At 36.8% G+C, this 21,406-nt stretch overlaps 2 protein-coding genes across 5 annotated transcripts; both read left to right on the top strand.

Annotated features, from left to right (window-relative positions):
* Positions 1 to 728: 728 nt before the first annotated feature.
* tpm4a (tropomyosin 4a) lies at positions 729 to 16,392 on the top strand. Of its 4 annotated transcripts, none has more exons than XM_058760006.1 (9): positions 729 to 1,032; positions 2,533 to 2,658; positions 9,686 to 9,819; positions 10,734 to 10,851; positions 10,935 to 11,005; positions 11,093 to 11,168; positions 11,370 to 11,432; positions 11,526 to 11,595; positions 15,631 to 16,392. In XM_058760006.1, exons 1-9 carry the CDS (start codon positions 919 to 921, stop codon positions 15,711 to 15,713), a joined length of 855 nt encoding a protein of 284 aa, XP_058615989.1. In that variant the 5' UTR covers positions 729 to 918; the 3' UTR covers positions 15,714 to 16,392. The 4 variants fall into 4 exon arrangements, with proteins under 4 accessions (XP_058615989.1, XP_058615988.1, XP_058615991.1 ...); XM_058760005.1 differs by lacking the exon at positions 15,631 to 16,392 and adding an exon at positions 13,268 to 13,474; XM_058760008.1 differs by lacking the exons at positions 729 to 1,032; positions 2,533 to 2,658 and adding an exon at positions 5,554 to 6,046.
* A 231-nt stretch (positions 16,393 to 16,623) lies between these two features.
* On the top strand, positions 16,624 to 21,400 carry hsh2d (hematopoietic SH2 domain containing). Its single transcript, XM_058760004.1, is given in 7 exon segments — positions 16,624 to 17,089; positions 17,708 to 17,847; positions 18,008 to 18,097; positions 18,215 to 18,380; positions 18,856 to 19,089; positions 19,602 to 19,943; positions 19,946 to 21,400. Coding segments are annotated over 6 exon segments (1,134 nt in total). The 5' UTR covers positions 16,624 to 17,089; positions 17,708 to 17,722; the 3' UTR covers positions 20,123 to 21,400.
* Positions 21,401 to 21,406: the final 6 nt, after the last annotated feature.

Here is a 21,406-nt window from a genome sequence, read left to right as displayed (position 1 = left end):
TGAACAATGGTAAAAATAACTGAGCGCCCAGTGCCGTGATTGACCAATAAGAATGGAGTATTTCAGAGAGCTGTATAATAAGAAAAATAATAGCGCCTTCCACAGCAAACCGCACAATTTGAGGCATCATCATGACTGCTAAGGGTTAGGGGTTTTGAAAAGTACATAACTATAAATTTTAGGGTATTTGAATGAGTTCTTTAGACTAATGTTTTGATGATTGTCATATACACTTTTAAAAATAAAGGTTTCAAAATGGTTTTCGCAGCAGTTCTACTGAATAAACATTTTTGGTTCCCAAAAGAACCTTTCAGTGAACAGATATTGAAAGAACTATTCCTTTTCTTAATGTGAAGAACATTTTTTTATAATCCAAAGAACCCTTTTCTACAATAAAGAACCTTGGATGGAAAGATTCCATGAATGTTAAAGGTTCTTCATGGAACCTTGAATGCCAATAAAGAACATTTATTTTTAAGAGTGTAACAAGAACATGAAACAAAAGTTCTTCCACCCTTAAGCTCAAGTACGTGGTTAAATCTCGGCTCAGGTCCTATCTGCTCATCTCTCCATCCCTTGGTCCTTTTTTAAAAACAATATGCACCACTCCAAATAAGGAGAAGTGCGTCTGACTGTGTTTGGTCCAGGCCATTCCTTCTCACAAGTGGTTAGATAGGGAGACGGGTGGGTGGGGGAGGGGGGGGGGGTCTTTTAGACTTTGGTTGGGTTATGTAAAGCGATCCAGCATTGCTGGCAGCTCTTGGTTGCAGGCAGCATCAGTTGCATTCTTCTCCTCTCCTAAATCTCCTCGCATCCATTAGTCTGACCACACTTTCGGCTGAAGGACCAAGAACTGCACTTCGCTCGTAGCTCCCTTGAATCTCATATTCGACCCAGACACTAGAACAACCTGCAACCATGGAGGCCATCAAGAAGAAGATGCAGATGCTCAAACTGGACAAGGAGAACGCCATCGACCGGGCAGAGAAGGCCGAGACAGAACAGAAAGCTGCTGAGGACAAAGGCAAGCAGGTAAGAACTCAGAAATTCAGGTAGATCCAGATAGAGGAGAGTGAAGTGAAAAATGTAAGAATGCTTAGAGTCCCAACAAAAGTGCTGGCAATAGTGTCTGTCAAGGCTGGACTGTATGATTGTAATCAAGGAGAAGTGAGCCAAGACCTCATACTTGAAAACCAAGTATGCATTTGAGCTGCAATTCTGGGTCTTTCACAACAGTGGCTACTTATTTTGTACAATTACGTAGGAATCCTAAAAAAATCTGCACCTAACAACGAACAATTCTTTTAAGGCATTTATTCATCTTGATTAATGTATTTTTTTTTTTTTTCATATATTAATACTTTTTCAATGTTAAAAGTTATATACGTTAACTTTAGTTGAATAATAATAAAAAAAGAATAACAAACTATTTGCAAATGATTGTGAATTGGGTTATTAATATAATAGTGTATATTTAATAAAAAATATATGTGTTTTATACTGTACTCAAGAAAGTCACTGTAGAAATGTTGCATCTCCTGGCAAACAGACAAATACCTCAGTAAATGAATATTGGCTGTAAGTTCTTCCACCTTTCATAACACCTCAGGTTATAAATGGACAAGAGTGGTCAGGCTGTCTGGAATCCTAGTAGATTAACACACTCTCTTAAACACAAGAACCCAGCCAAACTGATAGCCACAGATAGTGAAGTGTGTGTGAGTGTTTATCTCACTTACTGCCATATGACAATTTACCTCTGACTAAAATTAAATATAGTTATCTGTCCATTACAGAGAGCAGGCCTGTGTGATTTAATATGGCTCACCAAAAACTTATATCTAAATTATAACATTTATTTTCAAGTTATTTTCAAAATTATAACAACAACAACAATAATAATGATAATAATTATAATTACAATAAATGTTTTTACTATTATTGTTTAATTGTTTATTATTATTATTAAATTGTTGTACTCTTTGACACCAATAAAAACAACATGATAAATAACGTTATATGTCAAACATGCAATGTATTTTTTATCTTTATTTAGAAATTTAAACAACCACTACAACAATAAAATTATATTATTGTTTTACCCTGACATAAATAGTCATTAGACTCCAAAAGTAAAAATAATTTATGTCTAATGAATATTACAATGATCATATATTATTAAATATTATAAGTCATAAACGCATAACCATTTATTTATTTATTGAATATGTCTAAAGACTACAGAAATAAAATCTTATTTTTTAATCATTGTGTATATATTACGTATATTTAAATATATTTAAAAATAATATTATGCAGCATAAATATGTTTAATATTCGTCATTATTCATATTTGTCTTATTACAGTTACTTTGTTAAAAAAATGGTTGAAATTAGAGGTGATAATTGTTGATAATACTCTTAATATTACTATACGCATTCCAGACAGATTTTTGTTTGGACGTCTGGTATAAATTCCCTTGAGTCATGTGTGCAGTGCTCTGATACGTTTACTCGCTCTTCCTCATACAGCTGGAGGATGAGCTGGTCGGCCTGCAGAAGAAGCTCAAACAGACTGAAGATGAACTGGACAAGTACTCAGAGGCCCTGAAAGACGCCCAAGAGAAACTGGAACTGTCTGAGATAAAAGCTGCTGACGTAAGTGATGCATTCTTTAGACTAGAGTTCAATAAAACAGAATCAGACATGATTCCTCTATGATAAACAACTTGAGTCATTCAGGCTTTGTTATGATGCTTTCACTTCCTGTCACCCCAGCTGGTCCATTTCAGGGTCACGGCACCATTTCCAAGTGTTTCAAATGGGGATTTATAGGGCAATAAAAAGCTTTACCTCCATAAAACATGTCAACACAAGACGTGAATCTTTTAAAATACCTTTCTCCTCAGGTTTACTTCTGTAATGCCTTGAAACTGACACATCGCTAATTTTCAGGTTTAAACACACAAATTAAGTACTTTTAAAGGAACAGTTCACACAAAAATGAATATTTGCTGAAAATGTACTCACCCTCAGGCTTTCCAAAATGTAGATGAGTTTGTTTGTTCATCTGAACAGATTTGCAGAAATTTAGCACTTCATCACTTGTTCACCAATGGATTCTTCACAGCGAATGGGTGCCGTCAGAATGAGACTCATCACAGTAATCCATATAATCCACATGATTCCAATCTATCAGTTTGTAAGAAACAAATCCGTCATTAAGGTGTTTAAACTTTAAACCATTGCTTCTGGCCAAAATATGAGTCCGCTTCCTTCAGTGAAAAAGTCCATCCCCTGTTGTCCTCTCACATCAAAGACCGCCAACATATTTGTTTAGAAATGTGTTGGAGTGTTTCTAATTGTAAACAGTGCTTAATCTGTGCATATTTCTCTCCTGATACAGAAAAACAACTTTTTTCACTGGGAAAAAAAGCAATTATTATGGATAGAGGACTTATATTTTTGCTGTAACCAATGGATTGAAATTAAAATGATGGATTTGTTTCTTACAAACATGCAGCTTTTCACTTCACAAGACATTAATTAATGGGCTGGAAGGTGTGGATTGCATGTGGATTACTGTGTTGTTTTTAATCAGCTGTTTGGACTCTCATTCTGACGGCACCCATTCACTGCAGAGGATCCATTGATGAGCAAGTGATATAATGCAGAATTTCTCAAAATTCTGAAACAAACTCATGTACAACTTGCATGAGGGTGAGTTAATTTTCAGCAAATTTTCATTTTTGGGTGAACTATTCCTTTAAACTGAAATGAAGCACAAAGTGTTTCACCTGTAGAGACGTGTTTGGCCTTGGGACGAGTGAGAAAATTGCCGTAATCACACCTGCATGGGTCTGAAGTGGTCCATCCTGTCCTCTGCTCTGATAAGCTCGGGTTACTCCTCACAATGTGACCTCAAAGGAAATGACTGCATAGTTTGAGAAGGAAGCTGAGGAGGGGCAAATCGGTTGTTTGTGAATCCTTAATGATTCCAGCATGGGGGTAAATCCATTTAAAGAGAGATGTTCTCGTTGACCACAAAACACTTCTACAAGACAAACCGTAACATCAAACTTTATTCAATAAGAGGACAAATGTATTTTTGAGTAAGATTCATTTCCTGTAGAAAGTTCTAGTTTTCTTTAGGCAGACTGAGAGGCCTAAAACTGGGGATACAAGCACATTTCGAGTTCCTTGGAGCGTTGCCCTGAAAATGTGCTCCAGACAAGCCTACCACATGCCATGCATTAGAGGAAACTGTAAACTAATTATACATCTGCATTTGCAACGCCACAGAAGTAAGATACTCTCAATAAGAGAGGGATATTCGAGGCCTGTTACTGATAAGTCAGTGAACAGCAGGGGAGACTGGGACTTCGGTTGCCATGTAGCAGCACAGGAATCCCAAGAATGCAGGGAAAGCAAACACAGAGGGCCACACTCCTGTGACTAATGAAATCAATGCTGGCTCATCTTTAGAACAAAAGCACACTTCTGAGGAAAGTCTGCCACACATGAAATGGTGTTTAAGGTCAAAACTGGAGGTTTTAATTGTGGGGGTTGTAATTGAAATCTTGCGTTTAATTGCTGTGTTGAATAAGTAAGTGGTGGCAAAGTCACAACCTGCAGTGAGAAGTGCATTTCGCCTTTTGACTACTTTGAATTCTCATTTTAAGAATTGAAATGAAAAACAAATGATTAACAAATTAAGTATATGGTAACAAATCATTGATATGATTTGTATTTGTATTTTTTGCTTTAAAAGAAATGTATAAACTGTAAAATGTTTTGTCAGGTATGTGAAAATCTAAAACTGCATAGTCTTATTCAAAACTATGATTTAATATGATTGAATCAACCTGAATACATTAAGTTACATCAGCTAAAGTCATTTTAATGGACAGATTGGGTAGAAACAACAGTGTTTCTTAAATAAGGGGCCTCAGAAAACAAGATGCAAGATGATGTTAGGTTATTCATGTTATAATGTAACTTCATTAAAATGATAACAGCTAAAATCAAGGTGTACAACATGATTTTTAATGTGACCCCTCTAGAATTGTGGTTAATTAATGTATTTGTATGTTACATTTCTGTTAAAAATACTTTTATACACTCTCAGAAATAAAGGTAGAAAAGCTGTCACTGGGGGCGGTACCTTTTCAAAAGGTACATGTTTGTACCCAAAGGGTCCATTTTGGTACCTTAAAGGTACATATTAGTACTTAAAGTGTACATATTTGAACCTAATAGGTACAAAAGTGTACCTTTTGAAAAGGTATCGCCCCAGTGACAGCTTTTCTACCTTTATTTCTGAGAGTGTAGTGTAATATAAAGTAATTAAAATATTTACAAAAAAGTTTACTTCTTTCTATGGATCAGAGTTGTCAAACTTTATACAAAAACGTAATTATCATAAATCGAGACTGAATTGTGACTCCATGAACGCCCCGCCCACCGTGACGTCACAGGGACCTCACTTTTTCACAGATACATTGAAACTTTCCTGCAGAAGTTCTGCCTCCTTACATTCTCTCACATTCCAATGACTGCATGAGACAGAAATAACCTCCTGCGAAGACAGTTTTTTGTTCATTGAACCGTTTTGTATTGATCCGGACTGGGAAGAATTTGGGATTGCACATTTCGTGTCGTTTTCACTCCTTTTTCTTTTTCTTTTGCACTGGCGATCCAAGTACATTAGCATTCCGTTATTTTTTTTAACATCCCTACATTCGGGATTATATATATATATATATATTTAGGCGCTATATTTTGACGTATTTATTTTTTATAGCCTTTTGAAAAGTTTTCCGTTGTTTTTGCACATCGTTTTATTTTTTCCCGACCAAAGTCGCGGTTTGTTTCGTTTTTTTAGCAGCAAATATAATATAATAAAGTATCTAAAATGACAGGTGTGACTTCTTTGGACGCAGTGAAGAGAAAGATCCAGACTTTGCAGCAGCAGGCGGACGACGCAGAAGACCGAGCTTTGGTTCTGCAGCGCGAGCTGGACAATGAGCGCGAGCTCCGGGAGAAAGTGAGACAAATCTTCTTATTTCTTTCTTCTTACATATCGTCTTTACACTCTCCGGGCGCTCCCTCTGTGAGCACAGGCGTCTATAAAAAGCTCCCGGGTTCCTCTGAAGACTGTAATTGTATGTTTAGGTGAACAGTGAGACCTGGATGCAGACGTGAGGTTGTGGAATGAAAGGCGTTGGTCCAAAGGGACAGTCCGACCCCCAAATCTGCTTTTGGGCAGTTGTTAGGCCTCAGTGTTTTCTCATACAAGTTTATTGCCGTTATTTTAGTCTTACAAACCATTTTAATTTACAAAATTAACAATTTATTTGTTTTAACTAGCAATTGCTACGTTTATTTAGGTCTATCTGTTTAGTAGGCTACTTTCATAATTCTTAAAGATGACTCTCTATCTATCTATCTATCTATCTATCTATCTATCTCTATAGATGAGATATTTCTACCCTATCTGACTTTTTTTGGTCTGAGGGACCTAATGTATTCATACAACCGTTAATCTATCCATCCAACAGGAAAGAAAAATGGTAGTTATTGCAGTTAAAGGAGCGATTTCTACCGAATCTGTTGGTGTAATCAAAATTCAAAATTCATTTAGACCTAATAAATAATGGTTTTGAATAAAACCACTTAATTTAGATGAAGAATATGACGCAATGTTGTATACGAGGAAGTTTTTCCTTGATATGAAAATGCTTGTCAAGGAAGCCCTCTTCCCCCACAGTCCTTGGTGGATTTAGATGCTTCATTTTGTGAAATTTTCTGACTCATCCACTTAATGTTCAAGCTGCTATAAGGAAACATGGCCAGAACCCTAGAGTCTGTTCTCATTTGAATGGAATGGAACTTTAGGAAATGTGAATGTTCTGCTTGAGTTTAGACAATGAAGAATTCTTAGATCTTTCAAGAATTAGATTTTGCTCTACTCAAGAAAGACCCAAAGGATGTCCCATCCAGAGCTCCCAAAGGAACTGAGCCAGGATGTTGTCTCTTGCTCCACACTGGAGTTTCCTGTGGACCCTCTTCATATTCTGATGACCATGCAGATATGCAGGAAGCTGGCACTGCTTAAGAAAAGTCCAGTTCTTCAAGTGTTTGAAGACCAGTAGTGTGTCTTTTGTCTAGGAACCGTTGCCTTTTACGGTTAATGGAGATCTTAAGAAATGTTAGGGAGGTTTTTGGTCCCATCCTTCTTCTACATCAACTTCCTTCTGTCTCTTTTGTGGTGTCGAGTCATATGCTTGTAATACAAATTTTGCTGGCTTTACTTTCATAAGTGGGAGTTTCCCCACACTTAACGTGACAGAATGCTGCTGGACTTGGTCATGACGTGACCAATGACCTCTCAATGATGGTCTTAATTTATGTAGGTCATAATTCACAGCGAGGTTAAAAGTCAAGAACATGACCAGAAACATATGGTGAAACCGGCACAAAAACCATTAGGCTCCTCAAATTTGCATTGACAGGTTCTCATGGTGTTAAAAATGATATCAAGACCTCTTTTGCATATCTTTTCAAAGTTTAGTCACACACTTACTTTACAATACTCCAACAATCTTCTGCTTTTCTTTGCGTTTGGTGAGAAATCACCAATCATTTTGCATCTGCAACTCTTTCTTTGGCTCTTTTACCAGTAAGGTCTCTAGAATATGAACTTCAAAACGAGCCTTCATTCCTTACTTCCTTACTTAATTTCCACTGTTCGTTTTCATTCCGATAGGCCTTATTTTCATAATATCAGCCCATAGAAAGGTCAGTACACTGATAGGGTTCGTCTCAGTGTTTGCTCAGTGTCACATACAATAGTACTGTGCCTCAGGAAGTCGACAGCAGTCCCAGGTGATTCCCCCACATTTCAACTCTAAACGTATAATTGGATACGGACGTCACAGCGGCTCTAACCAGATCTGAGTGCACTGTGGTGGCCTGGGAATCCATTGATCTGGGAATGTCGTCATCTCATATCACACATATGGGCGTTTGGGTTCATTTGGTACACGATAAAACGTTCAAGGCTGCGTCCAGACGCTTTTCGATAAAATGTGGCTGTGTTTCTTTGCTCTTCTTTAGCCTTTAAATCTTTTTTGGCACTTCACCACTAGCATTCTCCAGAGCTTGTTTTACCATATATGGCTTGCATCTAAAGCAGCCAGGGAACGCAGTGACTAAGGAAAGGGCATGGCTCATGAGGGAGTATCCTGACCCTGAACTGAATGAGCATTTTGGGAGGGGAGAGGATGTGGAGTGTGTCCATTTCCTGTGCATTTTTCTCCTCCCCTCTCTGGCTCTCTTTTATTCGAAAGGGGGTCAACTTCCTACTCCATTGATGTGTTGGTGAAATATGTGTGAATAAATGTTAATTTGACCCCTTCTTTAATGATATCGATATTGAATAGCATATTTAAATGGCATTTTGTGAAATGCGATAAATTGAGATAAATTGCAAGATACAAGCTCAAGATACAAATGTTATATCTTGAAATAAAATGTATCTCGCAATTATAACTTTATTTCTCATAATTGCGAGATATAAAGTTGTATTGTGAATAAAGTCGCAATTACACGAAATATTTTATAACTTGAAATACAGCTTTATATCTTGCAATTCCGACTTTATTCCTCTTAATTGCGAAATATAAATTTATATTTTTAGAGTCACATTGATAGTTGGTTTGAATTGGTTTGAATGTTATTGTCACAATGCGAGATATAAAGTTGTATTGTTATATATACAATTAAGTCACAATTATGAGAAAAATGTTACATTTGTAGACATAAAGTCACATTGACCACGGATTCGAACAAGTTATAAAGTTAAATTTGGATATGTTAAGTCACATTTTGAGATATAAATTTCTATTGTGAAATATAAGTCACAATTTTAAGAACAAAGTTGGCGTTACAAGAAAAGAAGTTGAAATTATGAGAAAACATTCACAATGGTGAGGTTTAGACCTATTCATTTTTGTATTTTATTAAAGATTTTTTATGCTATCCAGTATCAAACTAGCTATAAAAAAGCTTAAAGGAAGTGTGGTATGTCAGCCTTGATCCGTTTATTACCTTTCATGCTCCAAATAGTCCATTGAACCTTAAAGAAAGCAGCAGGAGTCCGTAGGAGCAGCTCTGACTCAAAACAAAGATACTATCAGAAAATGGACGATTTACTCCTCTTAACTTTTCCCCTATGCCCTGTTTTTCTGTCTCCTCTTAAAGTTTAAACCCAGATGCAGTTTCTTGGCTGCGAGATTTTCCTACCGTTCTGAGAGCATTGCTTGCTCGCTCAGTTGAGTGTCTGTGAGAGAGCCACGGTGATATTTGTCATAATTATAGTTGCAATTATCAGTCCAATAACTGGGCGGTTTGGCTGTGAGGTCTCTTTAAAGCCGAGAAATGTCACAGAGGCACCATTGTGCTCATTCTGAGGTCAATCTTTGTTTAAATCACAACGGGTGGTGGTGGTCAGAAAGGGTGTAAAAATGTTTTTTTTTCTATCGCAGCTGATTGTGCTTTGTGCAAAACAAAATTGACGAAAATGACATGCCATCATGTTGAGAATCCCCACAGACATGGAAAATATTAGAACATTATTACATATATTTGTATATAAGTAACCTTTGACCTTTTTTGTCGTCAGGCTGAGGGTGATGTGGCGGGTCTGAACCGCAGGATTCAGCTGGTGGAGGAGGAACTGGATCGGGCTCAGGAGAGGCTGGCAACTGCACTGCAGAAACTGGAAGAGGCGGAGAAAGCAGCAGATGAGAGCGAGAGGTCAATGGAAACCTTTCATTTTTAAATAATGGCGGAAGGAATGAATTGCTTCGGGTACAAACTACATGGCTCTGCTGGACCAGAACATCTTTGTCTCATTGGAAATCAATCCACAAGCGAATATATTAGACGTTACAATATAATTTTAAGAGTAGAGTTAGTTACTTTCAACCCTGTTTGAGAGGTTCTCTCAAGGGGAAAGCTAAGAGGGTTTTACCTACTTATTATTGTTTATATAATTTGTAAAAATCATTCATTTAACATTTACATAAATATTAAGAGCTGAAAATATCAATACTAAGTATTTCAGAACTGAGCTACATTCTTAAAAATAAAGGCGCTTAAAAGGTTCTTCACAGAGATGCCATAGAAGAACCATTTTTAGGTCCACAAAGAACCATTCAGTCAAAGATTCTTTAAAGAACCATCTCTTTCTTAACTTTTTATAATCTGAAGAACCTTCTTTTTTGTGAAACAGAAAGGTTCTTCAGATGTTAAAGGTTCTTTATGGATCCATTTAGACCAAAAGGTTCTTCTATGGAATCATGAAGCACCTTTATTTTTAAGAGTGTAAAAGGAAATTTTCCATGAATTTTCAGAAATTCCATGCATGGAAATCACAATGTTCCATGTAGGCTATTGTTCAAACCGGTTCACAAATTGTTTGAATTATTCATTAGCAAGTTTATCTGAATCAATGTTAAAAAAAATCTTATGTACCAATCACAAACAACTGGAAAGCTCATGGAAATTCATTGGTCAGTTCCCATTTCCAGATGTCATGACCATGGATATGCTGTTGATTATGAAATAACACTCAGCAAATTTGTTGATCTGCAGCATATTAACTGAAGAGCTCATCAATAACATCTCCAATTGATAATCTAATCACTAACTGCTTGTTTCATCTCCAGAGGCATGAAGGTAATCGAGAACCGTGCCATGAAGGACGAGGAGAAGATGGAGATCCAGGAGATGCAGCTGAAGGAGGCCAAACACATCGCTGAGGAGGCCGACCGCAAATACGAAGAGGTGAGTTACAAGCGCCTGAAGGAACAACGCTTCCAGATGCGTGAAGCTTGCAGTTCTTCATCTGAACGTCATCTCTGCTACAGGTGGCCCGTAAACTGGTGATTCTCGAGGGGGAACTGGAGCGAGCTGAGGAGAGAGCTGAAGTCGCTGAATGGTATCATCTGCTTATTCTCACACTTTAAGATGTGAACGTTTGTTGCTGGACTAGTTAAAACATTGTTTTCTTCTCAAACACTTCCAGCAAAGCTAGTGATTTAGAGGAGGAATTGAAAAACGTTACCAACAACCTTAAATCCCTAGAGGCTCAGGCAGAGAAAGTAAGTCAACATCTCTCTTTTATCTGTTAATGTTCACAAAGTCACAATTTCAGACCTCTATAATAATCATCGCTTGACTTCAGAGCACGATAATTGCTTTGAAACTAAAAGACAGCAATTTACGGTTAAAGTTCTCACAGCACGATAGCTCTGAGAGCGATACAAAGTTTACTCAGATCTGTCTTTGTTTGCATGTTTCAGTACTCAGAAAAAGAAGACAAGTATGAAGAGGAAATTAAAGTTCTTAGTGACAAGCTGAAGGAGGTAAAGAAGGCAATAAATGAGACAAGGGTCAAAGATAAGCTGCCCTTTCTCATCCTGAATGTCTTTTTTTAACTTCCGTATTGGGTTTTTCAGGCCGAGACCCGTGCAGAGTTTGCAGAGAGGACAGTGGCCAAACTGGAAAAATCCATCGATGACCTGGAAGGTACGAAGATAGCAATCTTTGTGTTTACTGAGTTCTTTTTAAACAAGTTTATTGTGGAGCCAAAAGTTCAACTTAAAATCTTTTGCAATATTGGGAAGAAAGTAAGTAAATGAACAAATGAGATTCTGCTTGCTTAACTACGTGTTCTAGAAGTGCAAGTAACTGTTTTCAAAACACTGTACTGTAGCTTTTCCCGTAATTAGCAATGACTACTCTTGTGGCTGTGTAGCATAACAACATGTTGAGTCATTCCAGTGCATTGGTTCGTTTGGATGATTTGTTGTTATGAATTACTTTGTCCAAATAGTTCTTTTCAGTGAACTTGTTCATAAAGATTCACAGTAGCTGTTTTCAAAGCATTGTTACTTTTCCGGGAATGAGATATTTTCTCCAGTAAATCCAGATTAGCACAACAAAAACATCGGGAAAGATGAATCATTTTAGTTTGATTGGTTTGGGCAGTTGTACAAATGGCTTTGTTTAGAAGCAATTAACTGATTCATAAACCAGATTTGATTGGTCTGGGTGGTCCGTTTTAGTGAATCGCTTCATTCCAAAAAAAATTAACTGGTTCAAAAACTAGATTTGATTTATTTGGGTGGTTCATTTTAGTGAATCACTTCATTCTGAAGGAATGAACCGGTTCAAAAACTAGATTTGATTTATTTGGGTGGTTCGTTTTAGTGAATCACTTCAAACTGAAGGAATGAACCGGTTCAAAAACTAGATTTGATTTATTTGGGTGGTTCGTTTTAGTGAATCACTTCATACTGAAGGAATGAACCGGTTCAAAATCTAAATTCGATTGGTTTGGGATTGGGAGGTTTGTTTTTGCAAATGGTTTCATTCAGTCAGAATGAACTGGTATAAAAACCCGATTTGTTTGTTTTGGGTGGTTTATTTTAACAGATTGCTTTGTTCAGATGGATAGAACATTAATAAAAATATATTTTACTCCTAAATAAATTTAATATACTTATCTAATATATGATGTAGCTAACAATTTTTTCAAAAGGGTCACTTTTGACTATAGTTTGACTTGGAAAACAACACTACACACTAAACTGTTAGGTAAGGAAGTTGCTAAATGAACTTTCCACCTTCAGAAATGACCAGTGGCGAAGCAGGACATGCAGAAAAGTCTCGCATGATGGGGTTTTACAGGTCACAGGCGGGTCATGCTCCCCGTCCATATAATGACCATAAAATCTTTTGAAACACACAACACCATATTGTTTTAGAGCAATTCTGTCAGAGTTCCAGCAGGATGTTATGTTTCAACTGCTTGAACTTTTCACTGGAAGATGATATATTCGGCTTAGTATATGGAATTGGTTTAAACAAGCCTGGTATTTGCTTCTGTCCCAAGAGAACTGAAGTATGTCTGTTTCCAACAGCGCAAGTCAACTCTTTATCAGCATTTGCTTATTAATAAAAGTATATGACTAGTAAAGTAACTAGGGAGCATTTCTTCTCTGGGCCAAATGGAAATTTTACAGTCATTGATGGTTTGCACATGATTTTCTTACATTGTTCCTGGTATACCATGATCTTTCATAGCATGTTTAGTCTTCATACATCCATTAACTTCTTGTCTCTGTCTTTCTCATTTGGATTCTGTCCATTGCTGCTTCTCATCCTTCGCTTTCCTGCTTTTCCTGCCGATCTTCAGATGAACTCTATGCTCAGAAGCTGAAGTATAAAGCCATCTCTGAGGAGCTGGACCATGCTCTCAATGACATGACCTCCCTGTAGATCCATCTCTGTCCCGCTCTGCTGCACCTCCTGCTATCTCAGATTTCTAGACACTTTCTTCATGTTTGCTTCATTTTCTTCAATGTATCTTCGCTAGTCTCAATAAAACACTCCTGTTGTTTCATTTCAGACTCTCAATCTTCTGTTTTCATTGTTAGTGATTTGTTATGAAGATTGGGAAGGGTCCCTATTAGGGTTGTTCCGATTCCGATACTAGTATCGGAAATTCCACCGATACCACAAAAAATCTGGCATCGGTATCGGCGAGTACTTGAATCCATGTACCGATCCAATACCATTCTTAAACAAGATCTATAGTTATGCGCGCTAGCTTTGCTTAACGCTGCAAAACGGAAATCAATTCTTCTTCGCTGCTCAGAATGCAAACACAGGAAGTTGTGCACAAGCAACCACTATTTAGAGCAGCAAAGAATAAATACAAATGTGGTAGCACATTGCCAGTAAATCACTCGCATATGCCACTAAATCTTCACCCTGGGCGACTAAATAGTGTATAATATTAGCCACTGGCTAATAAATGCTCAGATTTTACTCGCCAGTGTGTGAGTTGGAGGCTATGTATAAGTTTAGCACAGATATATTGTCATCCTCCGAACACTCTGACTGAGCGCTTCAGAGTTTCACTCTCCGTCAAGCGATCTGGACTATTTTTCAATGCATCTGAATGAATGCGCAGCGCACCTGTATTTGGCGTACCGTAAGCTCTAGTGTGAAGTGCACGACTCTCCGTCGCTTTGCTTTTTTCCTCACACGCAAAGAGAGAGAGAGAGAGAGAGAGAGAGAGAGAGAGAGTCTTACATGTAGCGCGTCAATTCTGCTTGGTATGTAAACGATAGTCTTTGTTGTATTTTCCTGTAAGAATAACGGAGTTCCTTTTGAATTCTTCAACTTTTAAGAACTGCCGGGTTCTCCGGTAGTAGGCGGGGCTAATGCGCAAGCGACAATCTCATTGGCTGGTGCTCACCTATAATCGTCCCTGGTTTGATTTCAGCAAATCATTTCGAGCGAACGCAGACAACGTGATTAATATTCACGAATCCAGCAGCTCGTTAATCCTTAGTGCGTTTTATATTGTTCTTAGTAGAATTCATAGTATGATTATTATCTTATCAGTATTACTGATAGTTCCCCCCCCCCATTTTTTAGAGAAACACTGAATGACCAAAAAAGCACCACCACCAGTTCAGTTAAAATGACTGTATTCATGGTTACCAAGTTTTAATTCTAATTGCTAAAGTTATATCATTAAATAATACTTGATTATCATAATATATTTATAATGCTTGACTGACTGATGTTAAGAGTGTACTTTTAGATATTTAAATAGATGTGCCATTTTCCAAACATTATATATTATATTTTTTTGTTTACTCGCCAGATTATCTATCTATCTCTATCTATGGTGAAGCACACCATAAAATAATTGTATCTCTTCATACAGGGCTAGTAGTACATACAGCTGTATAACCAGATACACACCCAGGTATCGGATCAGTACTCGGTATCGGCCGATACCCTGAGCCTAGGTATCGGAATCAGTATCGGGAAGGGAAAAAGGGTATCGGAACATCTCTAGTCCCTATGGTGATGAAAAACCTGGAAATATGAGGAAAATGTTAGGCTTAGGTGAAATATTGTACTTGCTTTTAAGACGTAGTGATGTCTGATTTGTGAGATTTAAAATATGACCCATTAATCACAAATGACTGGAAAAGTTTTAGAAATTATTTGGTCATGGAAATTAATTTCTCCAAAAGTATGAGAACCTTTGAGAAATTTGAGACCTTTACACACACACACACACACACAAAAACAATATCGGACACAGTAACTAAATAACTCAGACCTTATAATGGAGTTAATGTATTTTACATTAGGGGGGGGGGGTTGTCTATATTTATTAAAAATAATGACTATATTACAAACATTGAATGTAATATTTTCCTGCTCCTCTCATAACCACAAAGGTGAGGTTACATTTCAATTCTGACTGATTTTCCACTTATATTTGTATTCATGTAATTGGCCTAATTTTGACAAATATTTATTATTTGACTAATCTTCACATTAGAAAAGTTATTCTTTAGACGTTATTTAACAATTACTGACACTGACCATTTAATGCAAGCAAAAATGTTGTGTTTTTACTATTGTGTGGTTGTGGATGCTCTTGTCTAAGACTAAGCCTATTTTAACGTGTGTACAGCATACATATTATATCAGTATCGTCTGACTAATTATTTTCATTTTTGCTTTTAGAAAAATTATCTTCTGCAAAAGAAGAAAACCTCGGAATGCATCAAGTGCTGGATCAGACACTTCAGGAGCTGAACAGCTTATAAGAAGGAACGACGTCCATCTTTTACAACATTCCACAAATACTCTCCTTCATTCCAACTCGCAAGCTATTGAGCCCTATTTTCTCACAGAATAGGCTAATAATTTAATTTTTTTTTATAAATCTGAGGTATTTCTTTTGCGCTTTTATCCAAGTTGGCTCGATATCGCGCTACTTCCAAAAAATAAAAATAAAAATAAAAATAGCAACCTGAGGTGCTATATCCGAGTTTTCCCACTAAAACAACGTTATAAGTAGTTTAATAAATGACATACCACATGGAAAGTGAATATGTTAATGTGCTGAGCAGAAATTTCACTCTTAAGTTGCGCTATTAATGTTTTCCGGTCAAATGAAGACATGAATGTTGGTGCTTCCTTTTCTGTGTTTGTACATCATGCGCTCCATCTACTGGCCACATGATGCACTGCAATACATTACTCCTTTGATAATGCCATGTTATTTTTAACATGCACCACAGTACCATGGTATATATCAAAGTACCTGAGAAATTTTGTGGAACCACAACAAAATAGGGACCAAACAAAGACCAAAGAAATATTAGCTCTTCCCTAGTAATTTCTATGAATGCGTTGTTGCTTTTTTCACTGTCGAATGAGTATTTCAAAATGCCTCAAACGTTTCTTTTCCACTTTCTGTGTAATAAATTTTTATAAAAAGTCTCTTTGTGTTTGATTATTGTCCAGAACAGTCCACTTACACGAACAAAGTGCCGAGCTTCATATATATATATTTTTTTACATTCTTCTAAGTGGTTATGGTTATAAAGTTGACTCGATTCTGCCTATTTTTATTTCTGTGAAAAAAAATGTTACTTAGTATCAGTATATGACCATCTGACACAAAACGAAGCACAAAAAAATGATAATTGAATCGTCCAGACCTGTTCATTGCGTGAATCCAACAACAGCGAAGGCTTTGCTCATAAATTATTAATTACGTTATGTGACGTTCTTCGAGCGACCTACCTGATTCGCGGAAAGCCTAAACTAATTAATATTAATTACGTTATGTCGAACAGGCCTTCCTGATTTGCTGAATGACTGACATTTTCCTTATGAATAATAATTAGGCAGTGTTCTGGACGATACGGGGAAATGAACAGGACGTGATTAATATTAATTAAATCAAGTCATACGCCATAGTATATCCTGCACACAAATCAACTGAACTCGTCTGTAAACTGATTAGCCTATATGTTTTTACCAGAGACCGACTGATGTTTACAAAGCTATAAATACTTATAGTTCATAATCTGAAATGCGTCGTTGACCTTTTGTTCAAACCACACCCAAAACAACAGTTTTAACAGGTGAGGTCACGTCGGCTCCAGACACTATCTACCTTGCGACTCGGCAGGTAAGTTATGCGTTATGAAAACATTACATTTTTCTCTTTGTATTATTGTTTATAATATCGGCGGTCTTTTTAAAACACCTTTACGTCAACTATGTATTACTTAGAATATAGACTGTAATGCTTTAATATATGCAAATAAGCGCGCAAAACGAAACGAAACTTCCTTTTTTGTTAAATCCACATTAAACAAGTTTGGTCATAATCAAGAATTTGTGAGTCATAAAAATGCTGATCAGTTTGACAGATTTTAAACATTTATTATTCCCTATATGTGATACTTTTTGATATAATTTAATTTTACTTTTAATCCTTATATATGTGTGTGTACATAAGTATGTATGTAGTTATTTAATATTTACTTATTTATACTTGTTGACAATTTATTGTGTATTCTAATCTCTGGACAGTTCACATAGATTTAAAAAAAGAAAAAAAAAAGAAAAGAAAATTATTTTAATTTAGAATAGAAGTGGTGCATTTAAGTCATTGTCTAATTGAATTGTATTTTAATGTATTTTTAAATACTTTAATAACTTCGGATGCAAAAATTAATGTCATTGGCCTACATTCATTTTATTAAAAGTGTGCATTTTTCCATCAAATTATTTGTGCCTTTAGGATAAACCGGATGTCATGGCTGTGCCTTTACCACATGACAGCAGTAATGCAGCATTCGACTGGTTCACTGAATTCCAGCGCAGCTGCATTTTGAAGGATGGAACTGTTCCAGAATGGTTCCATGGAATAACATCCAGGAAGTAAAGGATTGAATACTGTATTATAACAAAACTAAGCAGACAGACTCTGTAACATGTGCTTGAATGCTCAGACTATGTCTTATCATAAACATAATGACATAATAGAGCAGAAAATCAGGTTACTGATACCTGTCAGATAAAATATTTCTGTATTGTATAGGGCTGCGGAAGACATGCTGATGTGCAAACCTCCTGGTTACTTCCTCGTTCGTGTTAGCGAGAGCAGAGTGGGTTATACATTATCTTATCGGTAAGTCTGTGTCAATGGGGCCTTTGTTGTCAGTCAATAAACTTCACTGTAAGGAAGTTTGATTCACAAAAACTGTACATGAATGAGTCCACAAATCAATATAAATCTTTCTCCTAGAGCTGAGGATCGCTGCAGACACTTCATGATTGCCGTCTTGCCAGATAACCAGTGTATTATAGTGGGAGAAAAGACACGCTTCTCTTCCCTCCATGACTTGGTTGCCTTTCATCGCAGAAATCCCATTCTTCCCTTCAATGACTTGCTTACTGTGGCCTGCGAACAGGTATAGAGTTACATTTGCATGCTAGCTTGTTTTTGCTGGATATACCACAAATAGGTTGGTTTCGGTTATGCATTAAGATGAACTATACAGACGTCAATCAGTCGAGCTGGTAGATAGTCATGGACCACTACCAAACTGGCTATCATGTTCCTTCTTGACAGCCGTAAGCTGTCATGACACACACACATGTATATGAAATTCTGTAATAATACAGTATAAACATATATATTGTATAAATCTAAAAATATAGTCACAGTGTCTTATAACAGTTGCGAGGATTTGACGTCACAAAAAGTTTTGTACACTTTTGCTTTGTTAAATAGTATAAATATGCTGTTTACCCCATAAACAGCATGATAGAGGAAAGAGTCAATGTTTATTTTCACCATCAACATTATTCATAATCTTTGAATATCTGGCTCTGATATACTTGTATCTGGCCTTGAGCTTTTTTTGTGGTCTCATTTGTGTGCAGGGTGGTAAAAATAACTACGCTGAGTTGTTGTTTCCTCGAAAGAAAGATGCAAACCCTGGACAGGTTGAATGGATACATTTTTCAACTCCAACACATACAGCTCATTCAGATATCTCTGAACACAACCCAACTTCGCCGCTCCAAAACAAATCATTTACGCTACCTACAAGTCCTTCTGCGAGACTGTATCCCAGCTTGGAGACGGAAATGAGCTCTTTGAGTCTACAGAGCATGGTAATACAACATCAACAGATTATATAATTTTCTTGTAGGTAAAGGAATAGCTCACCCCAAAATGAAAATTTGCTAAAAATGTACTCACCCTCAGGCCCTTTCAAGATTTAAATGAGTTTGTTTCTTCAATTTAGCATTTCATCACTTGCTCACCAATGGATCCTCTGCAGCGAATGGGTGCCGTCAGAGTCCAAACAGCTGATAAAAACATCACAATGATGCACAAGTAATCCACATGACTCCAGTCCATCGGTTAATATCTTTTGAAGTGAAAAGCTGCATGTTTGTAAGAAACTCTCATTCTGACGGCACCCATTTACTGCAGAGGAGCAGTATTGCTGAGCAAGTGATGAAATGCTACATTTCTCCAAATCTGTTCAAAACAAACTCACCTACATCTGGGATCAATTCTGTGTGAATTATTCATTTAAAAAGACCGTTTTTGTGATTTATAATATTGTGAATTAAGAAAAAGGTTGTTTAAAGTCTAATAATGTGTTTTTATATTTCAGGATCAGCCAACAAAGCCCATTCCAAAGCCTAGAACAATATTTACGTCCAAATCACCAACTGACGACACACCACCACAGTTACCGCCCAGAGCATGCTTGCCAAATCGCCCACAAGCCGCCACAGAGGCTGACAGATTGCAAGGGTTGATGCCAGTAAGCTCTGACAGACATCAAATCCCACCTGACACACCTGTCGAAGGCCGTACCCAACAGAAAAACCAACAACCATTGAAACCGGTGGTCATGGGCCTGGCGCAAATTAAGAAAAAGCTTAAAAAGAACCGCTCCAAGGAGCGCATGTATGAGGAGATCACTCAAGATGCGTGTCAGGAAAATGCAACTCTTTTGCTTTGGAGAGCAGTAACGTCAACCCTAAACAACCGGATGAAAATGACTATCAGGAATTACCTGAAAAATCCACAGTTGAAGGCCGTCGGGCATCTGATGGGATTCCCAACTTTGCAGATAACCAATTACCATTGGAGTACTTGAATCCACCTCCTTTTGCACCTGGTTACTAGATAAAAACATAAAGATGGGTGGTTTTACTCAGAGCATTTTTTTTATTGTCACTGAATAACGTGACAACATCAGTCTCTTTGTTGTGATGTTCTTTTTCACTATGATGCATTTCAATCTCTGACCTAACACATTCTGAACACAGGTTTGTCATCTGGAAAAACCTGTTGGACATGGTCAAATATTTTAATATAAAGTTGACAGAGCGTGTTGTGCCTTTGGGCATGAATTTGAATATACTTCTGGATTATACTTCCTAAAATCTGGCACTTTACATATCAGAAAAGAAAACAAAAAAACATTGTAAATATTAGCTTTTTACTGCAGTTGGTCAATAAATGTACAGGTAATACAAGAAACCCAAGATTAACATGTTATTTCTTCCAAATACCTTGGAATACCATGTAAATTCTGTGGTGCATGATTTTACAGGTTGAAGCTATTTTGTCATGGTTTAGCTGGTCTAGGCTGGTCTTCAATTGGATTAGATGGTAACAAGTGACGAAAACCCCTTTGAAACCATCAAATTAGACCTAAGACAAGTATTTACTGTTTGTTGTGTTGCTTAGCCTTTAATTTTATTAAATATTTTAATAGATTTATGTACTATATATGATAATTCGGAGTGCTATATATGTACTATATATGAATATTCGGAGTGCTGGATCCCTGTCAATCTTCAAGCAACAGCTGAAAACTCATCTCTTTCGACACTACTTGACTTCAGCCTACACATAAAAAAAAAAAAAAACTCTTTCTCCTTATTTATTCCTTCCCTTGCTGGCTTGTACTTATTTAAACAATGCCTGAGACTTGGTGTTACAAGCACTTCGTTTGTCGGATTGCCTCTTCAAGATGAATCGCTTTATGTATTCCCTAAATTGTAAGTCGCTTTGGATAAAAGCGTCTGCAAAATGACTAAATGTAAATGTAATAATTTTAGGCTATGATTGTACATTTTTTTATAATATTGGTTATATTGAAATAGGAATGTTTTTTAATGTTTATTTTAGAACATTCCCACAATAATTAGCACTAAGCTGCACACAATTAATGGGGAAAACACAACATTTATTACAAATATTTACAAAATATATTCCTTCATCGTTTATGATGGTTTAGTTGATCTTCCAGGCTGACCTTCAGTAGATTTAGCTGGTAACGAGCACCCAAAATCCCACTAAAACCAGCAAACCAACTTTTTTAAAACTCTTTATCCGATAGTCTCAGAAGATCCTTGATTCTTAATTAAATGTTGATCTCGTTGTAAGGCCACTCAGGTGTGT

Source organism: Onychostoma macrolepis, chromosome 22 (genome assembly GCF_012432095.1).
Source record: "Onychostoma macrolepis isolate SWU-2019 chromosome 22, ASM1243209v1, whole genome shotgun sequence".
In the NCBI taxonomy this organism is placed as follows: domain Eukaryota; kingdom Metazoa; phylum Chordata; class Actinopteri; order Cypriniformes; family Cyprinidae; genus Onychostoma; species Onychostoma macrolepis.
Note: the sequence above shows the minus strand (reverse complement) of the source record. Positions and strands in the feature narration are given on the sequence as shown.

What these genes read in the sequence shown, in the direction of transcription:
- tpm4a (XM_058760006.1), top strand. Translation starts at nt 919, where the DNA reads ATGGAGGCCATCAAGAAGAAGATGCAGATGCTCAAACTGGACAAGGAG. An exon ending in GCAGCAGATGAGAGCGAGAG is followed by an intron (nt 9,820 to 10,733) that starts GTCAATGGAAAC and finishes TTTCATCTCCAG; the next exon opens with AGGCATGAAGGTAATCGAGA. An exon ending in ATCCATCGATGACCTGGAAG is followed by an intron (nt 11,596 to 15,630) that starts GTACGAAGATAG and finishes TTTTGCTTTTAG; the next exon opens with AAAAATTATCTTCTGCAAAA.